We start from the raw sequence: 25900 nt of genomic DNA, 5'->3' as shown, positions 1-25900 counted from the left end.
GTGGCTGGGTTCATTTCTAGGTTCTCTGTTCTTTTCAAGAGCTCTCTATCTCTATTTTTGCTAGCCCCTGAAATGTTAATTGCTGTCACCAACTTGACTCCAGCCTCCTACTTAGGATTTTTTTTGCTGTTCTTTGCATAAACATATGGGCTTCTGGGAGCAGGCCCTGCTCATCCTAGGGTCCCCCTTCCCTCATCCACAAGGTCTTGCCCAGAGCCTCTCCCCTTTTCTCAGTCACATTTCAGGAAACCTGGGAAGCCCTTGGAGTGAAGGAGGAGAGACACTGTGTCCACAGCATGTCATGAACTTCAATAAATACTTTCACTTCTATTTCCCCCATTGGGGCGGAGCCCTCTCTGGGTAAATTAAACTGTCAACAGACTTTCTGCTCAGAGCCTGGGCAGCCACCCTGGACCAAGCCCAGGCAGACTGGAGGGATCAGAACCCGGGCTCTGAGGATGGCAAGTGGTAACCGTGACCTGAGCACCAGGTGAGCCTTTATCTCCTTCCTCATGTCTGTCAATATTGCTGCCATCATGCCTCTAGTCCAGTTCATGTCTGAAGCATTACCTGAGTCTAGTTCTGCTTTGCAAGGACACAGGTATTAATACAATGAGAAGAAAGAGTAGGTAATGAGAAAATTGGATTTTTTTAAACTGCAGCAGGATGACTGTCGGTGTGAGTTCTGCTTTGCATAATATATGTGACTTCCTGATTTTGCAGCTGCTGCTCTGCTGGCCAGAGCTCTCTGAACACAGGAGTCCTTTCAGTAAGGCAGAGATTTCACTCTTCCCCATGAACTTGAAACCCTCTCATGTCCCTCTGTTTTCTTCAACTTTCACATAGGTCATGTCAAAAAATATAGTTTAGAACATAAATGCTCCATATAAACACCTGGGCTACTTTAAACATTGGATGTTGTAGTCTCACCAGTCCTGGCACCTAAGGTTCCTGTGACTCCTGGGCTATTCCCATAACCAGCTCATGGTCTGAGTTCTCCCTCCCTTGACTTTGATCAAAAGAAGGAAAAGGAAGAAAAAGCCTAGGATGGCAAAAGACCAGTGCAAGCTGAATAGGGTTTGTTTTTTGATTTTTTTTTTTTTTTGGCTTGAATTTCCTTTTCTAAGAGGGGGCATATCTCTAAAAAGATAAGAGATAGAAAACCTACCTTTGTCTAGGAATGGGTTCAGAAATAACACTGCTTAATTTCTTTAATTAAAAAAATTAACACAAAAGAAATACATTATACGTGCTTATTCATAAAGCTTCAAACAATATAGAAGTATAGAGAGGGAAAGATCCTCTTCACCACTCACCCCTGACCAGAAGCTTCCCTTTCTGGCTGGTGGAGAGTCTGAGTTTAGCCTTCCGCATCTTTGCCTATGCATTTACCTACATACAATGAGTCTTCATACATATAAACTTTCTGTTCCCATCTTGTGATAAATGGGATTATATTGCACATGCTGTTCTGCATTTTCACTTAATAGTGGAAATCTTAAATCTTAAAGATCTTTTCACCTTAATACATATAAACCTACCTCATTATTTTAATGGCTATATGCTATTCCATAGAATTGACATACCACAATTTTTTAACCTTATCCCAATTGGAAATCATTTAAATTGTTTCCCCTTGTTCCCTTTGTCCAACAAGCTGTAATAACAATGATTATATATTTCTTTGGGGTTTCTTTTTTTTTTTTTTGCATGTATACAGGTATTTAACTTGTGAAAAAAAACATAAAAAGTAGAATTATTTGAGCAGGAGGGCTAATATTTCCTTGTTTATAGATTCTGCCAAATTAAATGTCCAAGTGGCTGAGTCAGTGTATTTTCCTACCAATAGCAAATGAGACAGACAAGCCATCTCCCCACATACAGCCAAACTTTGCAAAGCTGATGAATATAGATTTTCATGCTATTTTACTTTGTATTTCCTGTTTTTGTGTAAAGTTACACAGTGTCTCGTGTTTATTGGCTCTTTCAAGTCCCTTTGAATAAATTACGTTTCACCAGTGTTAGTCAGTTAACGTGTTTGTTCTTTCTTTCATGACATAAGAAAGTTCAGAAAATAGTCCAGTAAATGTAAATATACTTTATTGTCTTTGAACTTTGTGTGTAGTAACTTTTGTCTTGTTATGGCATAAAATTTTGTATAGAGACCTATCATGGTATTGACTTCATAAGACAGATGTACCTTCATTGTAATAAACAAAGTTGCTGACAAATTCCTAGAGCACATCCAGTTTTAAGTTAGCTCATGTGGTCTTCAAGGTGACAAATTTGTTCTACTTTTATCTCACGAAAAGTTAATCCTCCGATATCTCTGAAAACTTCATTTTCCACTTTTAGGCCAAATTTTTCTCATATTGGTGCAACTTTAGCCTTCACAGCCTTTATCTGCTGCTTAGCACTTTCTTCTTTTCAGTTTACTTTGTGTTCAGAATGGTTGTCTTGAACTTTTCCTCCTTGACAGTTATTTAATTTTTAGTTAAGTTTTTATTTCTTGTTATTTCTGATTTTTAAAATATTGATCATGTTTCTATTTGAGATGGATCTTAGTTTGTTTCTGCATCTTTGCAATCTCTTATATAACCCATATTTTTCAACTTGTAATCTCATTTTCACATTCTTTCGCTTGTATTTAGGTTTTTGTGTGGTATTGAGCACAGTGGGGATGTTCTCCTTATCTTCTTCAGATTACATTCTATGTTCCTTTGTTTTTTCCTGTGCCTGCCCTTTACAGTACCTCGCACTCTGCTTCACCCCAAACCTCCCACTTACTCTACAGAATCTGAGTGAAAATGTTTCTTCATATTTCCTGCCTTACCTGAAACCAAACTGTTTCCCATGTAAGCTATCATTTAAAGTCTCTGTTTTGATTTTTAACAGTTTTTCTGAAGACACAACTTATTGGTTAAACCATCCTTTTCTCTGCTGATTTGCAGTGCTACCCTTTTCATTAACCAAATGGCCACATTCTTTCTATGTTTTCTTTTCTCTAACATTGGCCCATGTTTGGCTCTGCTGATGTCAGCACAGCACTGCCATATGGGAACAGCTTCCCAGTGACTCCTGATGCATGGGAGAGTAACTCTTCTCCTCTTCCTCCAAAGTATCTTGGATCTTTGTGTGCCCAAATCAGCTTGTCAACATTTTACTGGGATGTTTCATGGAGTGCATTGAGTCTATGGATCCATCTGAAGAGAACTGACATCTTTATAATGTTATGTCTTTCATCTCATGTATATGATATGTGTAAATTACTAATTTTAAAACTTTTCTTTATAAAATTTCTATTTTTCTGTCTGAAGGTTTTGTACTTCTAGACATCTTCATAGATATTTGGTATCTTTATACTATTATAAACTACAGTATTTTCCCATATGCACAATTTGTTTTCTATGGTTTCAGTTACCAGTGGTGAAGCAAGTTCTGAAAATATTCAATAAAAAATTCCACAAACAAATAATTTATAAGTTACAAATTGGCTGCCATTCTGAATAGTGTGATGAAATCTCACACAGCCCCTCTCAGTCCCTCCTGGGACATGATTCCTACCTTTGTCTAGCACCTCTATTCCATAGATGCCTCATGACCACTCATACTCACTTAGAAGCTGCCTTGGTTATCAGATCAACCCTTGTATCACAGTACCTTAGTCCAAAGAACCTTTATTTTACTTAGTAGTGGCCTTAATGTTGAAAGTGGTGATGCTGGAAACTCTGATAGGTTACAGAGAAGCTGTAAATGTCTTCCTTTAAATGAAAAGATGAAAGTTTTAGGCAATAAGGGAAAAAAAGAAAATTGTATGCTGAGGTTGCCTAAGACCAACAGAACAATAAGTTATTTTGAGAGAGTGAGAATGACACAGGAAGGAACTCCAACACTGGGAGGTACAGACAGTCCTAGTCGATTGGTCCTTGGCTTCACAAAAGGAAGAATTCAGGAGCTACTGAAAGTATAAAGTAAAAGCAAGATTTATTCAGAAACTGTAGAAAATCCACTCTGCAGACAAAGCAGAGGTTAATTCTCCCTCCAGAAGAGAACCAGCCACCTGTTTCCTGTTGCCTTTCTATTTATGCGGCAGCTGAATTATAGGCTAAGGGGGTGGGGTGGGGGGAATATTCATAGGGGTGGAGGTAGTTCACCACTTTGGTCCTAATTTGTTAGAACTTGCCCTCACTCCATCCTGTCTTGCTCAGAGTAATTTGGAACTTTTTTTGAGACTTCCTGACTCAAGTAGTGCTGCAGCAACACCAAAAGCAATGCCTGCCAGTTCCTGTTCAAGGCCACATTGACATCATAGGGACTCTTGCACTATATCCTCTCATATGTGGTTCTGTATAGGTGATCCCTGTTCTGATAAATGGTTCTATTTTTATTGGTTTCAATACTGAGATGTTTCAGTTGCTGGACATAGTTATATGTGATATATAACTATCAGACATAGTTACATATATAGTGATATATATTACTAGACATAGTTATGTATAATTTTTATATATAACCATTACACATAGTTTTATATATAATTATATATAAATTACATATAAGGAAATTTATATATATATAGCTATTAGACATAGTTATATGTTGCATATGTTAGCTATATATTTTGAACTATAAGGTGTCATGTAGGTGATTTGCAAATACTATATTTTCTCCCATTCTATAGGTTGTTTGTCATCTTGTTTATTATTCTTTGCTGTGCAGAAGATTTTTAGTTAGTTATAGTCCCATTTGTGTATTTTTGCTTTTGTTTCTTGTGCTTTTTTGTGTTGTATCCAAAAAATCACTGCCAAAACCAATGTCAAGAACATTTTCCCCTACATTTGTTTCTAAAAGTTTTATGTGCTTGGGTTTTATATGTATTTCTTCAACACACTTAAAGTTAAATTTTTTGACTGTTAAAAGAAAAGGGTCTAATTTTATTGTTATGTACATGGATATTCAGTTTTCCCACCATTTATTGAAGAGACTACCCTTTCCACATAGTGTGTTCTTGGCATCATTGTCAAATATTGGTATGTGTGTTGATTCATTTCTGGGCTCTCAGTTCTGTTCCATTGGTTTATGTGTCTCTTTTTATGGCAGCAACATATTGTTTGGGTTACTATAGCTTTATAATGTAGTTTAATATCTGAGATGCCTTTAGCTTTGTTATTCTTTCTAAAGATTGGTTTGGGCCAGGTGTGATGGTTCACACCTGTAATCCTAGCACTTTGGGAGGAAAGGGCAGGATGATTGCTTGAGCCCAGGAGTTCAAGACCAGCCTGAGCAACACAGTGAGACCTTGTCTATACAAAATATAGAAGAATTGTGTGGGCATAGTGGTGCTTGTAGTCCTGGCTCCTCAGGAGGCTGAGGTAGGAGGATGGCATAAGCCCGAGGATTGGAGGTGCCAGTGAACAACTATTATGATGCCACTGCACTCTAGCCCAGGCAACAGAGTGAGACCAAATCTCAAAAAAATTTAAATTTTATTAATTAAGTAAAATGAAAAATAAATAAGGATTTCTCTGGCTATTTGGAGAATTTTTTGATTCTCTACAAATCTTAGTATTGTTTGTGTATACTCCAAAGTCATTGGAATTTTGACAGGGATTGTATTGAATCTATAGATCACTTTGGGTAATATGGACATTTTAATGATACTAGTTCTTCTGATCCATGAACACAGGATATCTTCAGCTTTATTTGTGTCTTCTTAAATTTCTTTCATCAATGTCTTACAGTTTTTGGTATCCAAATTCTTCACTTTCTTCATATATGTATATATATATAGTTGGGGATTTATTGAAGGTACAAAGAACCAGATTACACTGATTGCATTTGTTAGGTAAAGTCCCTCTTATAATAGTGACCCATTCCCAAGAGGTGTTTCACACCCCGTGACCCCCCACCTTCTCCTTTCTTCCCTCTCCTTGCACCTCCCTTCCCCAACCCCCCAACATGTACTAGGTCATCAATTGTCCTCATGGGATTCTTGCTTCTCCATTCTTATGATGTTTTATGAAGAATAATGTGTTCCACTTCCATCCAGGTTAATACAGAAGGTATAAAGTCTCCATCTTTTTTAATGGCTGAATAATAATCCATGGTATACATATACCACAGTTTGTTAATCCATTCCTGGGTTGGTGGGCATTTAGGCTGTTTCCACATTCTGGCTATTGTAATTGAGTTGTGATAAACAGTCTAGTGCAAATCTCCTTATGATAAAAGGATTTTTTTTTCCTTCTGGGTAGATGCCCAATAAGAGGATTGCAGGATCAAATGGGAGATCTAGTTTGAGTTCTTTGAGGATTCTCCATTCATCCTTCCAAAAAGGTTGTATTAGTTTGCAGTTCCATCAGCAATGTAGAAGTGTTCCCTTCTCTCCACATCCACACCAGCATGTGTAGTTTTGAGATTTTGTGATGTGGGACATTCTCACTGGGGTAAGTAATACTTTAGGATAGTTTTGATTTGCATTTCTTTTATGATTAAGGATGATGAGCATTTTTGCATATGCTTGTTGGCTATTTGTCTATCTTCTTTAGAAAAAGTTCTATTCATTTCTTTTGCCAGTGATATAAGGGATTGTTGGCTCTTTTTATGTTGATTAATTTGAGTTCTCTGTAGATCCTAATTATCAAGCTTTTGTCCAATTAATAATATGCAAATATCCTGTCCCATTGTGTAGATTGTCTATTTCCTTTGGTTGTCGTTTCTTTAGCTGTACAGAAGCTATTAAGTTTAATTAAGTCCTACTTGTCATTTTTGTTGTTGTTGCAATTGCCACAGAAGTATTCTTCATAAAGTCTTTCCCCAGGCTGATATCTTCAAGTGTTTCCCCACACTTTCTTTGAGGATTTTGTTTCACACCTTAGATTTATTTCACACCTTCAAATCAATTTTTGTTAGTAGAGAAAGGTATGGGTCCAGTTTCAGTCTTTTACATGTGGATATCCAGTTCTCCCAGCACATTTATTGAACAGGGATTCTTTCCTCCAGTGTATGTTCTTTTGTGGTTTATCAAAGGTCAGGAAGCTATAAGGTGTTAGTTTCCTGGTTTTGTATTCAGTTCCACATGTCTGTCTCCATTTTTGTGCCAGTACCATGTTGTTTTGACCACTATAGCCTTGTAGTACAGCCTAAAGTCTGGTAGGCTGATGCCCCCAACTTTGTTTTTATTGCTAATAATTGCCTTTGCTATACCAGGGTTTTTCTGGTTCCATACAAAATAAAGAATTATTTTTTCTAAGTCTTGAAAGTGTGATGTTGGTTTTTAATAGGGATGGCATTGAATCAGTAGATTGCTTTGGGAAGTATAGACATGTTAATAATGTTGATTCTTCCCAGCCACAAGCATGGTATGTTCTTCCATTTGTTAATATCTTCTGGTATTTCTTTTCTTAAAGTTTCATAATTTTCTTTTTTTTCTTTACACATACATGTGTTTATTAAGTTTCCACTTTTTGCCTTAATAAAATTAAAAAGGCTTAAAATGTCATAACAATAACAATGTTTAAGATAAGGACTAGAAATAAAAACCTTATAAAGAATGAACAAAGATAAATACATTCAGAAAAGAAATCAGACTATTGTTGCATCAAATTATTACGCAATAATAATAATAATGCAAAGAAAGTAACATTCACATTGTCAAATAAGAGTATGTCTATTACAGAATGCTTTGACTTTGAGGTTCAGTATGGAGTCATCAGTTAACTTCTTCTTATTTTTTTTCCAAAGTCTCAAGAAATAGACAACTAATATTTATAAATAAAAGTAAAAGATAATTTTAAAAAACAGATCATGCCAAATCTTATAGACAATAGAAAAAGAAGAAACACTTCAAAATCATTCTATTTAATCTGGATACACCTGATATTAAAATTGGAGGAAATATATTATGATAAAGGGGAAATTACAAACATATTTCACTTATAAATGAGGATGCAATATCCTAAACAACATATTAACAAGTTGAATTAAAAATTAATGTTTAAGTAATGTACTTTGGTCAAAATTAAATCCAATTTATATAAGAATGTCACTATTTTCTTTCCTTTTTTTTCTTTGTTTCCTTTCCCTCACCCCTCCTTCCTTCTCTGTCTGTTCTCCCCTTCCCCATGCCCCACAATGTCATTAATTGTCATTAATTGTCCTCATATCAAAGTTGAATACATAGGATTCATACTTTTCCATTCCTGTGATACTTCACTAAGAATAATGTGTTCCACCTCTATCCAGGTTAGTACAAATGCTGCAAAATCTCCATTTCTTTAATGGCTGAATAATATTCCATGGTATACATATACCACAGTTTACCAATCCCTTCCTGAGTTGAAGGACATTTAGGCTGTTTCCACATTTTAGTGATTGTAAATTGGGTTGCAGTAAACAGCCTAGTACAAGTGTCTTTATAATAAAAATTTTTCTTTTCTTCTGGATAGATGCCCAGTAATAGGATTGTAGGATCAAATGGAAGGTCTAGGTTGAGTTCTTTGAGGTTTCTCCATACTCTCTTCCAAAAAGGTTGTATTAGTTTGCAGTCTCATCAGCAGTGTAAAAGTGTTCCTTTCTCTCCACATCCACACCAGCATCTGCAGTTTTGAGATTTTGTTATATAGGTCATTCTCACTGGGGCTAGATGATATCTCAGGGTGGTTTTGATTGCATTTCTTTAATAATTAGGGATGATGAGCATTTTTTCATGTGTTTGCTAGCCATTTGTCTGTCGTCTTTAGAGAAGATTCTATTCATCTCTCTTGCCCCAAAAGGTGTGGCACACACCAAGACCCCACCTCCTCCCTCCTTCCCTCTCTCTACTCTTCCTTTTCCCCACCCCTCCCTCCTTCTTTCTCTCTCTGCTCACCCCTTCCCCCACCCCCACTGTGTCATTAATTGTCATTAATTGTCTTTATATCAAAATTAAGTACATAGGATTTTTCATGCTTCTCTATTCTTGTGATGCTTTACCAAGAATAATGTGTTCCACTTTCATCCAGGCTAATACAAAGGCTGTAAAGTCTCAATTTTTAATGGATGAATAGTATTCTATGGTGTACATATACCACAACTTGTTAATCCATGCCTGGGTTGGTGGGCATTTAGGCTGTTTCCATATTTTGGCGATTGTAAATTGAACTGCAATAAACAGTCTAGTGCAAGTGTCCTTATGATAAAAGAATTTTTTTCCTTCTGGGAAGATGCCCAGTAATGGGATTGCAAGATCAAATTGGAGGTATGTATAGCTTGAGTTCTTTGAGGTTTCTCTGTACTTCCTTCCAAAAAGGTTGTATTAGTTTGCAATCCCACCAGCAGTGTAAAAGTGTTCCCTTCTCTCCACATCCACACCAGCATCTGCAGTTTTGAGATTTTGTGATGTGGGTCATTCACGCCGGGGTTAGATGATATCTCAGGGTGGTTTTGATTTGCATTTCTCTAATAATTAGGGATGATGAGCATTTTTTCGTGTTTGTTAGCCATTTGTCTGTCTTCTTTAGAGAAGGTTCTGTTCATGTCTCTTGCCCATTGATATATGGGATTGTTGGCTTTTTTCAAGTGGATTAATTTGAATTCTTTATAGATTCTAGTTATCAAGCTTTTGTCTGAATCAAAATATGCAAATATCCTTTCCCATTGTGTGCTTGATCATTGCCTACTAGGAAACATGAAGCAAAGTACATTTCATGTATTGTTTTCAGTTTGCAGCTGCCCTCTGTCATCCAAAATAAGGATTTCCCATAAATAAAAGCCACAGTGCAATTCACTTAGTGGTTAGTTTTGGTCAGTCCTCTCTCCACCCCCAATTATTCTTTGTTCTTTCTCACTGCTCCCACCTCTCACAGTGGCACCATATTATTAAAAACATTGTGTCTAGGGTTTATGCTGCAGATCAAGACATCCTTAGAGTAATTTCAAATGATGTAAAAAAAGATGTTTTGTGGTCACAATTACTTCAAAAAGTAATTATATTCAAATTACCTGATATATCATGCCTTTGCAATTACAAAACCATTATTTTGACACATGGATATTTCTAAGTTAGGCAAATGTGAACTGCTAAAAGATGTAAACAGCTGTTCTTCTGTTTAAGTTTAGAGTGCTACAAAATTCAGATAATGACTTTATTTTTCAGTTAGCATTACCAGCCATGGTACAGCATATGAAATCACAAAACACAAATCCAAGGAGGATAACACAGCACCTTCACTAAGTCAGAGAGTTCTGGCAATTCAATACAGCACTCTTTAATGTTTTTGTTGGAGCCATATTTTACTTTAGTGGTAATTTTCACTCCAAATATATTTAAGTACAAAACTAAAACACTACAGTTTTTAATGGTGGTTTATAGCAGAGCAAGTTATTTTATAAAAAATAATATATTTTAAAAGTACATAATTTCTCCTTGTTTTTTTTTTAATACTTTATTTATTTTTTATTTTTTATTCTTTTAGGCCGGGTATGAGTTTGAACCCACCACCTCTGGTATATGGGGCCAGCACCCTACTCCTTGAGCCTCAGGCACTGTCCCCCATAATTTCTCCTTGTAAAGTGAGTCCCCTCATGTAAGCTACTGAAGTTTCCAGCAGCAGGGTGATCATGTGTATGTAAGGGGTTGCTCTGCTTTATTCTGGAATTGGCCCATGCATGAAAAGCCTTAAAATTCTACCTTAAGAGATTCAATGTCAATACTAATTTCCAAGAACTTTAAAAAAACTGTTAAATTTTCACATAAATATCAGAACCCTCAAAATTAGACAGTCATTTCAAACAATACTAATTTTAGGTGGTCCCTTTTATTAAGAAGCCCTGCCCCTCTCTGGTTTGATCAAAAGTCACATAGCCTGCCATTGGCTTATTTAAAAAAAAAAATTATACCTAAAATATAGTTGTATTCTTTAAATAACAATTAAATATATTACCAGCCTATAGAGAGCCAGGGGACCCAACCTTTAGAATGGGAGAAGATATTTTCAAGTGATGTTTCCAACAAGGGTCTAATAATTAGAATCCACAGAGAACTCAAACTAATCAATAAGAAAAGAACCAATAACCCCATTTCCTTGTGGGCAAGAGACTTGAACAGAAGCTTCTCTGAAAAAGACAGGTGCATGGCCTACAAACACATGAAAAAATACTCATCATCTTTAATCATCAGAGAAATGCAAAGCAAAACTACTTTGAGATATCATCTAACTCCAGTAAGATTAGCCCACATCACAAAATCTGAAAACCATAGATGTTGGCATGGATGTGGAGAGAAGGGAACAGTTCTACACTGCTGGTGGGAATTTAAGCTAATATATCCTTTTGGGGAAGAAGTTTGGTGAATACTCAAGGAACTAAAAGTAGACCTGCCATTTGATCCTGCAAGTCCTCCACTAGGTTATATACCCAGATGATCAAAAATCATTTTACAGCAGACACTTGCACCAGAATGTTCATTGCAGCTCAATTCATAATTGCCAAATCATGGAAGCAGCCTAAGTGCTCACAGACCCATGAATGGATTAACAAATTATGGTACATGTATACCATGGAATACAATTCAGCCATAAAAAAGATCGAGACTTCACATCTTTTATGTTTACCTGGATGGAGCTGGAATATATTCTTCTTCGTAAAGTATCTCAAGAATGGAAGCAAAAAGTATCCAATGTACTCAATATTATTATGAAACCAATATATAATCACCTATGCTTTCATACAAATGATAAAACAAAACTATAGTCAGAAAGAAAGAGGGAAGAAGGAGAGAGGGGAGAATGGGGGAGGGACGGTATTTAAGGGGACCTCAGCTATTGTGCATAATGCAATGGTACATTTTAAAACTATTAAGAGTATAAATGTCTTACCACAAGAAATAAGTAAGTAAGTGAGGTGATGGTTATGTTAACAAGTTTGATGTAAGCATTCCACATTGTATATCAAATTAGCACATTGTACCCATAAATGCATTAATGTTCACAGTTACAATTTAATAAAAAAAATTTAAAAGTAAAAAACAATGTAGCATTTTTATTCCCTGCTGTATTTTGGATACTGGGAAGTACAATTTCACTTTCATTTGACAAAGTAAGCTTATGAGTTTTCACAGCACTGAGGAATACAGACATGTTAATTGAAACACTATCATAGCAAGAAAGTGTTCAACTAAAACCCAATTACTTTCTCAGGAAGCAGCAGCAATTTCTGAAATTCAGATGTCTAAAACAATTCACTATATATAACAATAGCACAAACAAATTTATATTAACACAAACCAGAACCAGATGTTCTAGGAGATGTCACTGATATCTTCTTTTTGAAATTCTCAATTTGGAGATTATCATACCATTATCATTATTAAACCACATATTATTATTTGCAAATGAATTTTATGCTGTAGGATCACATTTCTCATTTAACAGCTTATTTTTATTTTTCTGAGTTTCTCTTAGTTGTTAAGATGCATTTTCAAGGTTGGGTTGTATTTTGTATGACTGATTTTCATTTCTCCATGGATGACCTGATTACTCCATGTTGATTTTGTAAGAATTCAGACTTTTTAAATTCAAAAATGTTCCAAGAGACATTGTCAAGGTTGGATTGTATTTTGTATGACTGATTTTCATTTCTCTATGGATAACCTGTTTGCCCCATGTTGATTTTGTAGGAATTTAGACTTTTTAAATTCAAAAATGTTCCAGTTATGTTTAGGCAAAATATCTTTACAATGACTTTGACCAGGATGGCAAAGGATTTTTCAGTCATATGTAGCAGTCTTTCATAATCTCCATGCTTCCTACCATTACAGGTTTGTTTGTTGCTTCAATGCCATTTACTCTGGCCTCTACTCAGGACCTCCTATTTTCTGTATGTTGGTTCTTCATAGCCTATGTTTCATATATAAAATCTTATAGCCTCGGGCGGCACCTGTGGCTCGAAGGAGTAAGGCGCCAGCCCCATATGCTGGAGGTGGCAGGTTGAAACCTAACCCTAGCCAAAAACTGCAAAAAAAAAAAAAAAAATCGTATAGCCTCCACAAACATCTCAAAATCTTGATGACCATTTTTACATGGTATCATTTACCCCTAGGATATCCACAGAAGACCAGGACATAGAGGACAAGTGTATTGATAACTGTGTATTCAATCACTTCAAAAAACTAAAGGTGGACATTTCATATGCAATAACAAGGATATTTCCATTCCTTGAACGCCTCCGTGACCATGAAGTCATCACAAATAAACTCTATGAAGTAAGTAACGTTTATTATATCACAATCTTGTAAATCAGCCCCATATTAACTTGACCTTTGACATGCTAAACTCAAACTTTGTGGTATAAGTAGTTGACTGAGAGGTCTTCTATGAGTGGGTACCTTTCCAAGTATTCTGTATGTGCCCCTGTCAGGTAAAAGGGAGAAGAGAAATGGAAATCACCAAGGATGATCCTGCTTCTAACACAAGGAATAATGTTCCATGTCACCCTCTGGCATCAGGGTGAATGGCCCTGAAAATAAGCTGGATCAGAAATAAACTCCATAAATATACAATGCCTTGTAGGAATTCATACAATATAACATAAACTAAAAATTAAAAATAATTTTAATGAATTGATGAATAATTTTAGAATTGATTTACTGAAATGGTAATTGGCATGGCATTTTATTTTGGTTAACATAAATTTAAATATATCTAGATCTAAGAACATCAAAACCCATGGTAAATTAGTGTCTGGTTAGACCAAATTGGGAGTACATATTTGTTCTTCTTTCTATAACATTTTTCAGGTTTCTTTTTCTTTCCTCTTTCAATTTTTTAAATTTGGATAGTTTCATCAATATGTCCTATTGGTGATACAGAAAAACAAGTCTTCTCTTTGGCTAAGAGTTGGTTCTGTGACCAAGTTCATGGCCAGGGGAGAACAGTCACCTGGTCTCCCTGACATCTTCAGGCTAAGTCAGTCCTGGGCCAGGGGTTGTTCAGTCAACACAGTAGCCACTGTTACCTGCTAAATCTATTCTGGAAACATCTTGGCCCTCTTCTTACAGGGTTACATATCATTTACTTTAACCCACTTTTATTCTTCAAACTTGCTTCTTTCTACATTTCATATAAATGAGAGTAAAGAGATTAGACTTACTGATGGATTTTTATAAGGCAGAAGGATTTGTTTCATTTAGTAGCTATATGAATACATAAAAATTATAAAACTTTACATGCAGCTGAGTGTGGTGGCTCATTCCTGAAATCCTAGCACTCTGGGAGCCTGAGGTGGGAGGATATCTTGAACTCAGGAATTGGAGACCAACCTGAGCAAGAGCGAGACTTTGTCTCTACTAAAAAAAAAAAAAAGAAAAGAAAAGAAAAGAAAAAAGAAAAAATAGAAAAAATTAGGCTATAGTTCCAGCAAATTGGGAGGCTGAGACAAAGGGGATTACTTGAGCCCAATGAGTTTGAGGTTGCTGTGAGCTACGATGATGCCATGAGACTCTAGCTTTGGTAATGGAGATTGTTTCTAACTGACTAACTAACTAAATAAATAAACCTTTACATGAGAAGATAACTGTTACAGGAAACTGGAATACATTTAAGCATAAATTACTTTCCAGGGTTCTTTGAAATCTGCATTTATATTTTTTCAATTCAATATTTTTAAGGATTCTCAAGAATCTTTCAGAAACCTGCTACAAAAAGTGGTGTACAATGTTCTCAATGAGCTGGAAAAGACATTTAACCCAGAGGTCTTGAAAGAAGTATTCAGTGAAGCCAATATGATGGAATACCCTGGTTTAATTCCAATTTATGAAAGCTTCAGAAATGGTAATTAAGTTTCTTACCTACCTTTTGAGGTCCAGGGCCAATATTTTTCAATAAGCATATTTTGAGCTTTTATAATATGCCATAAACTGTGCTGAGCAGTGGGGATGGAGCAGTTAACAAAATAGGCATATGCTGAGCCTTCTTGAAGCTTATGGTGTAATAGCTATGGTAGGACAACCACTTTGAAGTCTGCTAACCTGGACTGGACATTTAGACTCACAAGACAACCGGAGCCACACTGACCCAGGCTTACTTAGAAGAACATAAAATAAGAAGCACAAAATCCCAACAGGGCAACATCAGTTGCCTCCCTTTACTGGGAGCCCTTATAGAGGGCTCTAGTTGACTACCACCTGCCATGAGTGACAGCTTGCCCACAGTTGCAGGATCCATCTTAGTCTACTACTGCATACCCATGACAGTCAATGTACCTTTTAACTTCCCTATAGTCATAAATTTCAAGTACCCCACAAGGGAATAAGCTGAGTTACAAGAGTTCCCAAAGTCATGGTTTCCCACAAGGCACTTGTAGTTCATGCTTAGTCCCTCCTAGTCTGCCAGTCATGGTTTTCCTAAGTTCTGTGTTTGCCTAGTAACAGCATTAAAGCCATCATTTCTAGAATACCAAAAAAAATTAACTCTGGGTGAAATTTGCTTGTAACAAGGAAGAAAAAGGATTTTCTCCCCTTTATTTACAAGTAGTGAACAAACATTATCTAAATAATCACAAAACTGCTCTGCTGGCAACTATTTTTGGTGCTATACAAAACTAACAGCTTGATTCTGGACTTTTTCCTGAGAAGCCAGGATTTCCTCTTTTCCTGGGACACAGTAAAGAGGTTGCTATCTTTTTTTCCACCCTTGCCTAGAAAACGTTTTATTTCAACACAATTTGATCTCAACCCAGTTCTCCATATAAGATCTAAAGACATCACAAGAAAAGTGGGCACATGCACCCAGGAGGGTGGATGCCACCAGAACAGGAATAAAGGTTGAGAGCATGTCTGCAAACAGAACAAATTGAATTTGGCCACATAAACAGTACAGAGCACAGTAGGAGCTGATTCAAGACAAGACAAGTTGGAAAAAGATTGTGAAGGGTCTGGCATTTATAGCTAAGGAATTTGAAGTTTATTTAAGAGGCAGTCAAGAGGTACTACAAGTTTATCAGCAAGAGAAAAAAATTTAAGCAGGTATATATATGGCTTGTTGATTTGTATCAATAGTAACCTTATTCAATTAAGAATAAAATAATTTCTATAGGAAGTCATTCAAATCAGAAGAGGAAATTGAAGAAAATCAAATACCAGGACACAAATTTCAAGTCAATATTGTATTTGTGGTGAGGATGTCCCCAGTCTATGCACTCCAAGGGAATGGTGTTATCTTTACTGCTCAGGAGCTCTGATTGTCTCCATGGACTACAGGGACTCTCCATCCCAGCCCCCAAGTGGCTCCCTGGGCTTAGGTGATGGCCACCAAGGCTTAGGCACTGCCTAGGCCACTGTCTACCTCCCAGGGCAGCAAGGTCATTCCTTTGCCCTCAGAAAGACACTGCCCCCTTCTGGTCCCTGAAGTCCATGTTAGCTGCCCCCCTGTCCTCTGTTATGTTCCTTGGGGAATTGTTCATCCTTTCTGACCCAATTAAGCCATAAAGTAATCTTCTTTTCTATTTCCAAAGCCCTTGGAGTTCTCTCATTTATATATTATCAGCTCTGTCTAGGACCTGAGACCTCCCCAAGAAATCTCTGTGTTTTCATTAGTTTGAACAGTTCAGAAAAAACATTTCACTCTTGTTATTTGTTCTGACATATACTTTCCCCACCACCTGAAAATTTTTGTCGGCAAGTGAAATGGCTCAAAATGTTTTCACTTTGCTGTTAGCTTTAAAACTTGAGTGTCTCTATTCTGTTGGGAAATAAAGTCTTCCTTGATGACATCTTCTCTATTCTTTTCCAAAGGGATGACAGGAGAACTTTAAGACATGAGAGCTCTGAGTGACCCAAGAGCTGGGAATTCCTAAATGTAAAATTTCAAGATGTTGTTCCTTGTCTGTGCTGGAGATATCTAACTCCCTTCTGTCTCCCTCTGACTCTCTCTCTCTGACTCTTCAGTGGTCCCAGACCAATCATATTTACAAGAAAGTGATGAAGAAGCAAGAATGGAAGGGCCCAGTAGCCAACTAAGCCTTGAACAAGGTAATAACAATAGGAGAGAAATTTCTCATCTGCTAAGAGGAAAGGGGCCTGAGTGGAGATTGTGAGTCAGGGACAAGTTAGGATGAGGAATGTCAGGAGGGGCGTGTGTCTGAGCTGCTACCCAGGTGTGGGGTCTTGGAGACACAGCCATTACAAGATACTGTTGGACCAACAATTTGGATGGAGGACTGGAGTTCAGGGTGTCAGTAGGGCCAGATTTAAGACACTAACTACATGAAAGAAATTGTAATTAGAAGGGCTGAGAACTATGGCCCATGGTCAATATTAAAGAGAACTCTTGGTGGAAAAAAAACCACCTGTCTTAGTTATCTGTGCCTCACATTCATGACATTTCTGGAAGAGCCTGTGTTGGTGTAATCACGATACTGACCAGCTCTTGAATTCTCTGTAGATTTTAAATATCCTATGCTTTAATTCAGTTCTACCAGAGTTAGATCAGATTCCACATGTTAAAGACTCAACCTCAGAAGACTCTGTCACTTCAGATGCCACCCACAGGTCTTAGGTTATGATTTGTGCTCCTTTCCTTCTCACTATGAAACAAAGATTCCCATGACTTCCTCTTTGGGTTTGAGACCTCCCTAGTACAGCTCGTAGAAGTCAGGGAAACATTGACTTATGTTTACCAATTTACTATGAAAACTGCAACTGAACAACAGAAAAATTAAAGAGATTCACAGGGTAAAGCATAGGGAAGGGGCACCAGTTTCCATACCTTCCCTGGACATCCATTTGTTACCAACCCAGAAACACTCCAGTTGTTTAGGGTTGTTATAGAAATTCCATTATATGTATAGTCATGATTGATCAAATAATTGGCTGTAGATGATAAAGTCAACCTCTATCCCCTCTCCCCTCCGTGGGAGCCAGGGGGAAGGGCTGGAAGCCCTAGTCCTCTCGTCATGTGATCTGTTCTCTACCCTAACAAGCCCCCCAATTTTCAGGGTTTTCCAAAAGTCACCACATTAACACAGTTGCAGTATGTTTGGAAGGGGCTTATAATGAATGACAAATAATGTTTTTTTCACCATTAACATTTAGGATATTACAAGGGTTTTCTGATCAAGAGCAGGGAACACAACATATACATTTCTTTTTTTTTTTTAATTGAATGGTAACTATGTATATTAATGCACTTCTGGGGTACAGTGTGGGGTTTTCACACACATATACATTTCTTAAGGTATCACAATATCATACCAGGTGATGGCAGAAGGATGATTTAAATGTGGGGTATGTTGCTTAAGAGCAGGAATATTTAGAAAAGAAGTCACCTAAAAAGACACGGATGAAGAGGTACAGATGTGGAGAAGAGGACGTGGGTTCTGGGAGACAGAGAGGGAGAGAGGAGGAGAAGGAAGGGAAAGGAAAGACAGAAGAGAGAGCCATATTTTAACAGTAGCAGCTCACTCTGAGTGAACAACTCCTCTGTGGTTGATGTGGTTTAGAGCTCATGGTTGCCACTGGAGATGAGTGTCATTTATGTGCCCATCCTCCAGGGTGACCATGTGTGGATTTTGCCTCAGGTCAGATGAAGAAGGCTGAACCCAGGTGTTCTGACCCCAAAGCCTGTGTTCTTAGCCTAGTGCTGCTACCTAAGTAATCTAAAGGAAAAGGCAGAAACAAGAAACAAAATTGGGAATAAAGGCAGAGAGGAAAATACAGAGAAAAGATTAGCAGGAGCTGGAGAAAAGGGAGGAGTCAGACACTGAATTATCAACTGGTGAGGGTGGGCATGTAAAACATCTTGGGGTCTAGGCAGCCAGGACTTCCAGGCACTGAGGGAAAGCCTGGGGCATGGCAGCTCTGGGACACACCTAGGTCCACTATGGCTGAGGATGTCAAGGTAAGCCATATTCATTTACCAGACTGTGTGGTGACCTGACTGAGGCCTCTCAGCAGGGTCACCTGACCCCCTGCATCTGCCAGCTCCCACGGGGTCTGCATTGCAATTTACAGGAGGTCTGTAATGCCTGCACTCTAAAGCGTGAAAAGGGTTTAGGGGAAATGGCAAAACCTGTACTTCAATTTCTGAAATAAACTTCTAATTTCTTCCCCCTTCAGGAACTGATGAAAGCTCTATTCCAAGCCTGACTCCATCACACTCAGATTCTCCCATTTCCACTGGTTTGTTCCTATTGACTGCTCTTTGGACCTTTGTTGCCTCATCTTATTCTGGAATGTGCTATGGGAGCTGTCTCTGTGTGTTACTGATTTCCCAGAATTTTCACTCTTTGTTTCTGCACTTTTTCACCTGCAGGATTTAAATAACAAGTCATTATCCTCTGGGTTTCCTGAGAGGATTTCTTCTTCCCATTCCCTTAGACACACTTGCCAGTTCTTATGGCTCTGGGCCTGGATCTTTTACTCATGTGTCTGCTTCACAGTTTTCTGCTTATGCCCGTTTGAATGTGGCTACTGCCTCAGTGCTTTGCCCTCCATCCAGTGGTGTCCCAGACTGTGGTGGTTGGAGGAGACAGGGAGTGATGAGCAGCAGAGGGCAAATAAAATATCTATTAATCAAAACCTGGTTTAGGTACAATCCCACCTGAAAATGGGCTCTTGGAGCAGTTCTGTGAAACACAGCAGGTAAAAAGGAGAAGAAAAGGTGAAACTAGAGACAAAAATGATGCATTAGGAAGCCAAGAAGCAAATCAGCAATGTGCCCAAAAGCCTGAGCCAGCAGGTAAGACCGACGGGGTTTACATGAGTGGGGAGGGGTCAGAGGGCCCTGGCTGAGAACAGAGGAATGGACTAATGCAGGATGCAGGGAAACATTTATCAAAGATGAGAAAAACACACAGACACTGAGAGGATAGGAATGGAGCCCAATATCCTGATGGGACAGACATGGAGGAAGAAAGCTAGAAAGGAAAACAGAGACAAGGGGGAAAGTGTTGAAGACCCTCACAAAGGAAGAAAAATAGAAACAAAAAGCATAAGGAGTAGTTAGAGAGAATGACCATGGGCTCAAGGAGGCACAGACACCTTCCCAGGGTGGAGGCAGCAGCACATGCAGGCAGGGCTAATAAGCAGAAACTTGAGAAGGAAAGACAGGCAAGGTGAGGTGTAACAAAGTGGACATAGGACAGTACAAGGCACTGTTGGATCTCAGCTGTGTTCTCTGTTATCTTCAGAATCCTGCGAGCCAGTAGTGAATAATGGAGATGCAGAAAATGAGACACCCAGACCAGCGCGCTGTGATGAACAAAGTAATTATTACTTAGCTTACACATTTTCTTTTTTTTCCAAATGCTCTATAGTTTTTGTTGTTTCTTTATTTTTTACCATATTAACCATTTCTTTACATTGACAAAAAATTACATGTATTTATCATGTATAATGTTGTTTTTAAATATGTATATATTGTGAAAAGTCTAAATTAAGCTAATTAACAAATACATTACATCACATACTTGTCATTTTTGTGGTGAGAAAACAGCCTACTCTCTTAGTAATTTTCAAGAATACAACACATCGTTAACTCTTCTCACCATGTTGTAGAATAGATCTCTTGCAGTTATTCTTCCTGCCTGGCTAAAACTTTGTATCCTTGGACAAAAGTCCCCCCTCCCCCCTTTCTCCACCAAACCCCCACCTCTTACCACCCTTACCACCGTGTACTCTCTACTTCTGTGAGTTCAACTTTTTTACACTCTGTGTACAACTGAGATGTACAGTGTTTATCTCTCTGTGTTTGACTTATTTCACTTAACACATGGGTTTATCCATGTTGTTGCCAATGACAGGATTTCCTTCTTTTTTAAGGCTGAGTATTTCATATGCATATATGTATCACATACCTTTGTTGAATCCTCGATTGACAGATGCTAAAGTTGATTCCAAGTATTGCTTATTGTGAATAACACTGCAATGAACATAGGAGTGCATGCATCTCCTCAATCTGCCGAGAGTCTCTGACTTATGATAGTTAGATTTGTGATTTTCAACTTTATGATGGGTTTATCAAGGTATTAAATGCATTATTGACTAAGTTAAGATGTGGTGGGTCCTCTAATTTTTTGTTTCCTGGTTGTTTTGTAGATCCTTTATTCCTTTCTCCCTCTCTGTCTTCCTTCATAATTAGGTGATTTTTCTTCAGTGTTAAGTATTGATTTCTTCTTATCTTTTCTACATTTACTATAGATTTGCTTGTGGCTAGCAAGACACTTATAAAAGACATTTTATAGTTATAACAGACTATTTTAAGCTGGCAACAACTTAATTGATCACATACAAATTCTGAACTTTTATTCTACCCCCTCATTTTAAATTTCTGATGTCCCAGTTTACATCTTTTTGCATCATGTATCCCTTAACAAATTATTATAGCTTTTATTATTTTTAATTTCTATATTCTTTATACCTGAGATAAAAGTTATTTATACACCCCAGTTATTATTAGAGTACTCTGTATTTTGACTCCAAAGTATAAAAGTGAGTTTTATACTTTCTTATGTTTTTATATTACTAACTAGCAACATTTTCTTCAATTTAAAGAATTTCTTTTAGCATTTCTTGTAAGACAGGTATGGTAGTAATGAATTACCTCATATTTTCTTTATGTGGGAAAGTCAATGTCTCCCTCATCTCTAAATGACTGCTTTGCCAAGTACAGTATTCTCAATTGGCAGGGGTTTTTTTTCCACCCTTTAACGTTGAATTTATCATCCCACTCTGTTGATCTATAAGGTTTTGCTGAGAAATCCAGTAGCCTTATTAAAACTCTCTTCTTTTTTCTTGTCTCAGGATCCTCTCTTTGTTCTTGATTCTTGATAGCTGTGTTATGGTATGTCTCAGTGGAGTTTTGTTTCAATTTAATCAGATTGGATATCTTTGACCTTTCTATACCTGGAAATTTTGTTTTTATTAATCCAGTCATGTACTGATGGGCACTTGGGTTGTTTCCATTCTTTGCAGTTGTGAACTGCACTACTGTAAACATTACAGTGCTGATGTCTTTTAGATTCAATGTGTTCTTTTTCTCTGGGTAAACACCTAGTATTGGGATTGCTGTATTAAATGGTAGTCTACTTTTAGTTCTGTGAGCTATCTCCATAGTATTTTCCATAGATATCATACTAGTTTGAAGTCCCACCAACAGTGTATGCATTTTCCTTTCTCTCCACACCCATGCCAGCTTCTGTTGTTTTGAAACTTTTTGGTATGAATCATTCTCCCTGGAATTAAGAGATATCTCATTGTGGTTTTGATTTGCATTTCCCTGACAATTAGAGACATTGAGCATTTTTTCATGTGTTTCTTGGCCATTAGTCTATCTTCATTTGAAAAGTTATCATTCTAGCTATCAGCCTTTTATTAATGTATACCATGCAGTTATGTTCTCCCATTCTGTAGGTTATCTATTTGCACTATTAATTGTGTCCTAAGCAGTGCAAAAACTTATTCATTTTACCAGTCCCATTTGTTTATTTTTGTTGTTGCTGTGATTGCTTTAGTGTCGTCTTCATAAATTCTTTGTCTAGGCCAGTTTCTATAAGAATTTTTCTAACATTTTCTTCTATAATTATTATGGCTTTATGCCTTAGGTTTAGATCTTTTATCAATCATGAATTAATTTTTATGAGTGGTTAGAGGTGTGGATCTTGTTTCAGTCTTTTACTTATGATTCTCCGGTTTTCACAGCACCATTTATTAAATAGGGATTCTTTTCCCCGGTATGTATGTTTATCTGCCTTGTGAAAGACACTATGAGAATATGAGGATGGTTTCATATTTGGGTTCTCTATTCAATTCCATAGAGTCTATGTCTCTGTTTTTGTGTCAGTGTCATACTATTTTGATTACTATAGCCTTGTGATATGGCTTGAAATCTAGTAAAGTGATGCCTCTCAATTTGTTCTTTCCTATTACTTAAAGTTGCATTGGCTATTCTGGGTTTTTTCTGGGTTCCCTACAAAATAGTACTATTTTTTCTAGATCTGTGAAAAATGATGATGGTATTTTAATGGGGATGGCACTGAATCTGTAAGTCACTTTGGGTAGTATAGACATTTTAACAACGTTGACTCTGACAATCCATGAGCATGGTGTGTTTTCCATGTGTTTACATCCTTCATGATTTCTTTCCTCAGTGGTTTATATTTTTCTTTATGGAGATCTTTCTCCTGGAAACATATATTCCTATTTTATTTTCTTTGTGGCTATGGAGAAAGGTATTACACCTTTGACTTGATTCTCAACTTGGCTCTTACTGGCATATATGTGGGGAGGATGGGTAAATTCACACCTACTAGATGCAATGTACACTTTCTGAGTGAAGGGCACACTTATCACTTCAACCTAAAATGTAAAAAAGCAAATAATTTGTCCAAAGTGTGTGTATGTATAATATTCTGGGGAAGAAAATAATAAAATTAACTTCGCACATTTAAAGGATGCTTTGTGATTTTTTTTTTTTGGTGGTTTTTTTTTGGCCAGGGCCAGGTTTGAACCTGCCACCTCTGGTATATAGGGCCGGCACCCTATTCCTTTGAGCCACAGGTGCCACCCATTGTGATAAGTTTTGACATGTGTATGCATTCAAGATAGGGTCATAGCATTCACAATAATCTTTCTTCCAATGATTTTCATATCTCACTCTCCTATTCCTTCCTGCACCCTGCTCCACAGGTCATCACTGTTCAGCTTCCTGATGCTATTCATCAGTTTATATTTCTGAATGTTATATAAATGGAATTATATAGTATGTTCTCTTCTTAGGGATGAGAATCTGGCTTTTTTCACTCAGCATGCTGACACTCAACCACTCTGTGAAACTATAGTTCATTTCTTTTATTCATGAGTACCCTTCCATTATGCTATTTATCCATTCCCTTATTGATGGGCATTTGCAGTGTTTAAATTTGAGGGCTTTTACAAATAAAGCTGCCAGAAACATTGAAAAAACAGGAAACTGTACAGCTTTCTTGTTTAAACCCATTGCCTTCTTGTGGCCCTCAGCTTTAGTCAACCCTGTTTTGTGTGCATGTTGAAGGATGCCAACCATGCAGCCTCAAATTCCCTGTCACTTGCCTATTACTCTCTCATGCCACCTTCCCACCACACCAGACTCATTTTAGTTACTTGCATTTGTTGACTTCTCTCTCTCATATCTCTGCCTTTACATGGGCATTTCAGATACAGTTTGGTGTAGTCTTCCAAAACTCAAAAATATACATGCTTCAGAGTGCAACAGTTAAACTCCTCAGAAGAAACTAACAGAATGTGTATTACATTTATCAAAACACATACAAAACCATGTCCATAGCAGCATTATTCTAAAAGCCAAATACCTGGAACAGCAAAAATAATGAATAATTTGTGGTTTATTTCTATAACAGAATACTATACAAGTGAAAATAATTATAGAGAATGGATTTAGATGACTCCCACAAGCATATTGAATAAAATGTATATATAAATTAAAAGACATATACATACATAATCCCCCCCAATGGGATTTAGTGTCTTTGGAGTAGGTGTGTATATACACCAGAGGGTGCCAAAAAATGTATATGTATTTTAAGAAAGGAAAAATTTGTATTGACTTGTGTAATTATAGAAGATATAATATACAGAACAACAAACATTATTAATACAATTTTTATACAATTTTCTCCTTTCTTATAGTGTGTTTGCATTTTTAGGCTCCTTTTGTATAGAAATTAATCTAATTATAGATGTATATAGAGAGACAGAGGCAGAGAAATAGAGAGAAAGAGAGAGAAGAGAACATGATTCCATTAATAGAAATTACATGACAGCCAAATTAATCTTTGTTTGGAAGCCAAGATGGTGGTTGACCTTAAGAACACTAAAGGGGCTGTTAGCGGGAGGTGTCACTAGGAGGCTTTAATGGGTTGTGGTAACCTTGTTTCTTCACCAAAGCCATGTGCTTACTTTGTGATCATTCAAAACCCACTTTTATCTGTATATGTTATTATGCTATTAAAGTTTTTGCTTTATTTATTTATGTATTTATTTGAGACAGAGTCTTGCTCTATCACCCAGGCTGGAGTGCAGTGGCCCAATCAAACTCACTGAAGCCTTGAATTCTTGGGCTCAAGTGATCCTCCCACTTGGGCCACCCAAGTATCTGGTACTACAGGTGTGAGCCACCACACCTCACTAATTTCTCTTAGGTTTTGTACAGATGGGATCACACTATGTTGTTCATGTTGATCTCAAACTCATGGCTTCAAGAAATCTTGATTTTATATGTAAAAAAAGACAAAAAAATAAGCCTAAGGTGAATAATAGGCAAAGGAAACGGTTAAATTAGAAAACAGAGTCGTGAGATGCACAAGGAAATATAGAGTCAAGCAACAGAAAAAAAAATTGAGGGCATGTGTGAAGGTTTCTCCCCAGTAGTGAGACTAGTAGTGAGGGAGGGAGTTATCGATGGCAGGGTCCATTGGAGAGATAAATAAAATGCCTTGTTTCTCACAATTTGGCCCAGGAGCAGAGGTACCCAACCAAGGAATCCCAATTAAGCCCTGTGTTGTGAGTTTGGTAGATATAAAGAAGGAAAAAACATTTTTTAACTCAGATGTTGAGCAACAAGACCAAGCAAGAACTAACCATAAACAAGAGTCTGACATGATAGGTAAGTTTAACTGGATGAATTTGTGGCTGTGAATCTCAGGTTATCAGCTAAGGAACCCACTGAGGGAGTCCAGGGCCTCAGTGGGAGGAGTCCAAGTAGTCTTCATCAGGGCCCACTGAGGGAGTCCAGGTAGCCTGGTATGGAGGCAGGAAGGGGAGGAGGCCAGCACCTCAAACAGTGAGCCCTCAGCTTCACAGAGAAAGTCCTTAGGAATTGGTGGGGGAAAGACAGAAATAGAGGTGGTAAGTACTGATGGCAGAGAGGTT

General features: G+C 37.3%; 1 protein-coding gene across 1 annotated transcript in view; it reads left to right on the top strand.

The window, feature by feature from the left end:
• The first annotated feature begins 440 nt into the window (after window positions 1-440).
• The window catches only part of LOC105886536 (nuclear body protein SP140-like protein), a 71192-nt gene continuing 45732 nt past the window's right edge, over window positions 441-25900 (top strand). The window contains exons 1-8 of the mRNA XM_012802266.2: window positions 441-490; window positions 13078-13240; window positions 14645-14807; window positions 16922-17005; window positions 19091-19262; window positions 19549-19712; window positions 20164-20238; window positions 25488-25634. Of these exons, the coding sequence (XP_012657720.2) occupies window positions 459-490; window positions 13078-13240; window positions 14645-14807; window positions 16922-17005; window positions 19091-19262; window positions 19549-19712; window positions 20164-20238; window positions 25488-25634 (1000 nt within the window). The 5' untranslated portion in view covers window positions 441-458. The remainder of the gene's footprint in view (window positions 491-13077; window positions 13241-14644; window positions 14808-16921; window positions 17006-19090; window positions 19263-19548; window positions 19713-20163; window positions 20239-25487; window positions 25635-25900) is intronic.

Source organism: Otolemur garnettii, unplaced genomic scaffold (genome assembly GCF_000181295.1).
Source record: "Otolemur garnettii isolate 467f Iridium unplaced genomic scaffold, OtoGar3 scaffold00013, whole genome shotgun sequence".
In the NCBI taxonomy this organism is placed as follows: domain Eukaryota; kingdom Metazoa; phylum Chordata; class Mammalia; order Primates; family Galagidae; genus Otolemur; species Otolemur garnettii.
The sequence above is the reverse complement of the archived record's forward strand: the minus strand, read 5'-3'. Positions and strand labels throughout refer to the sequence as shown.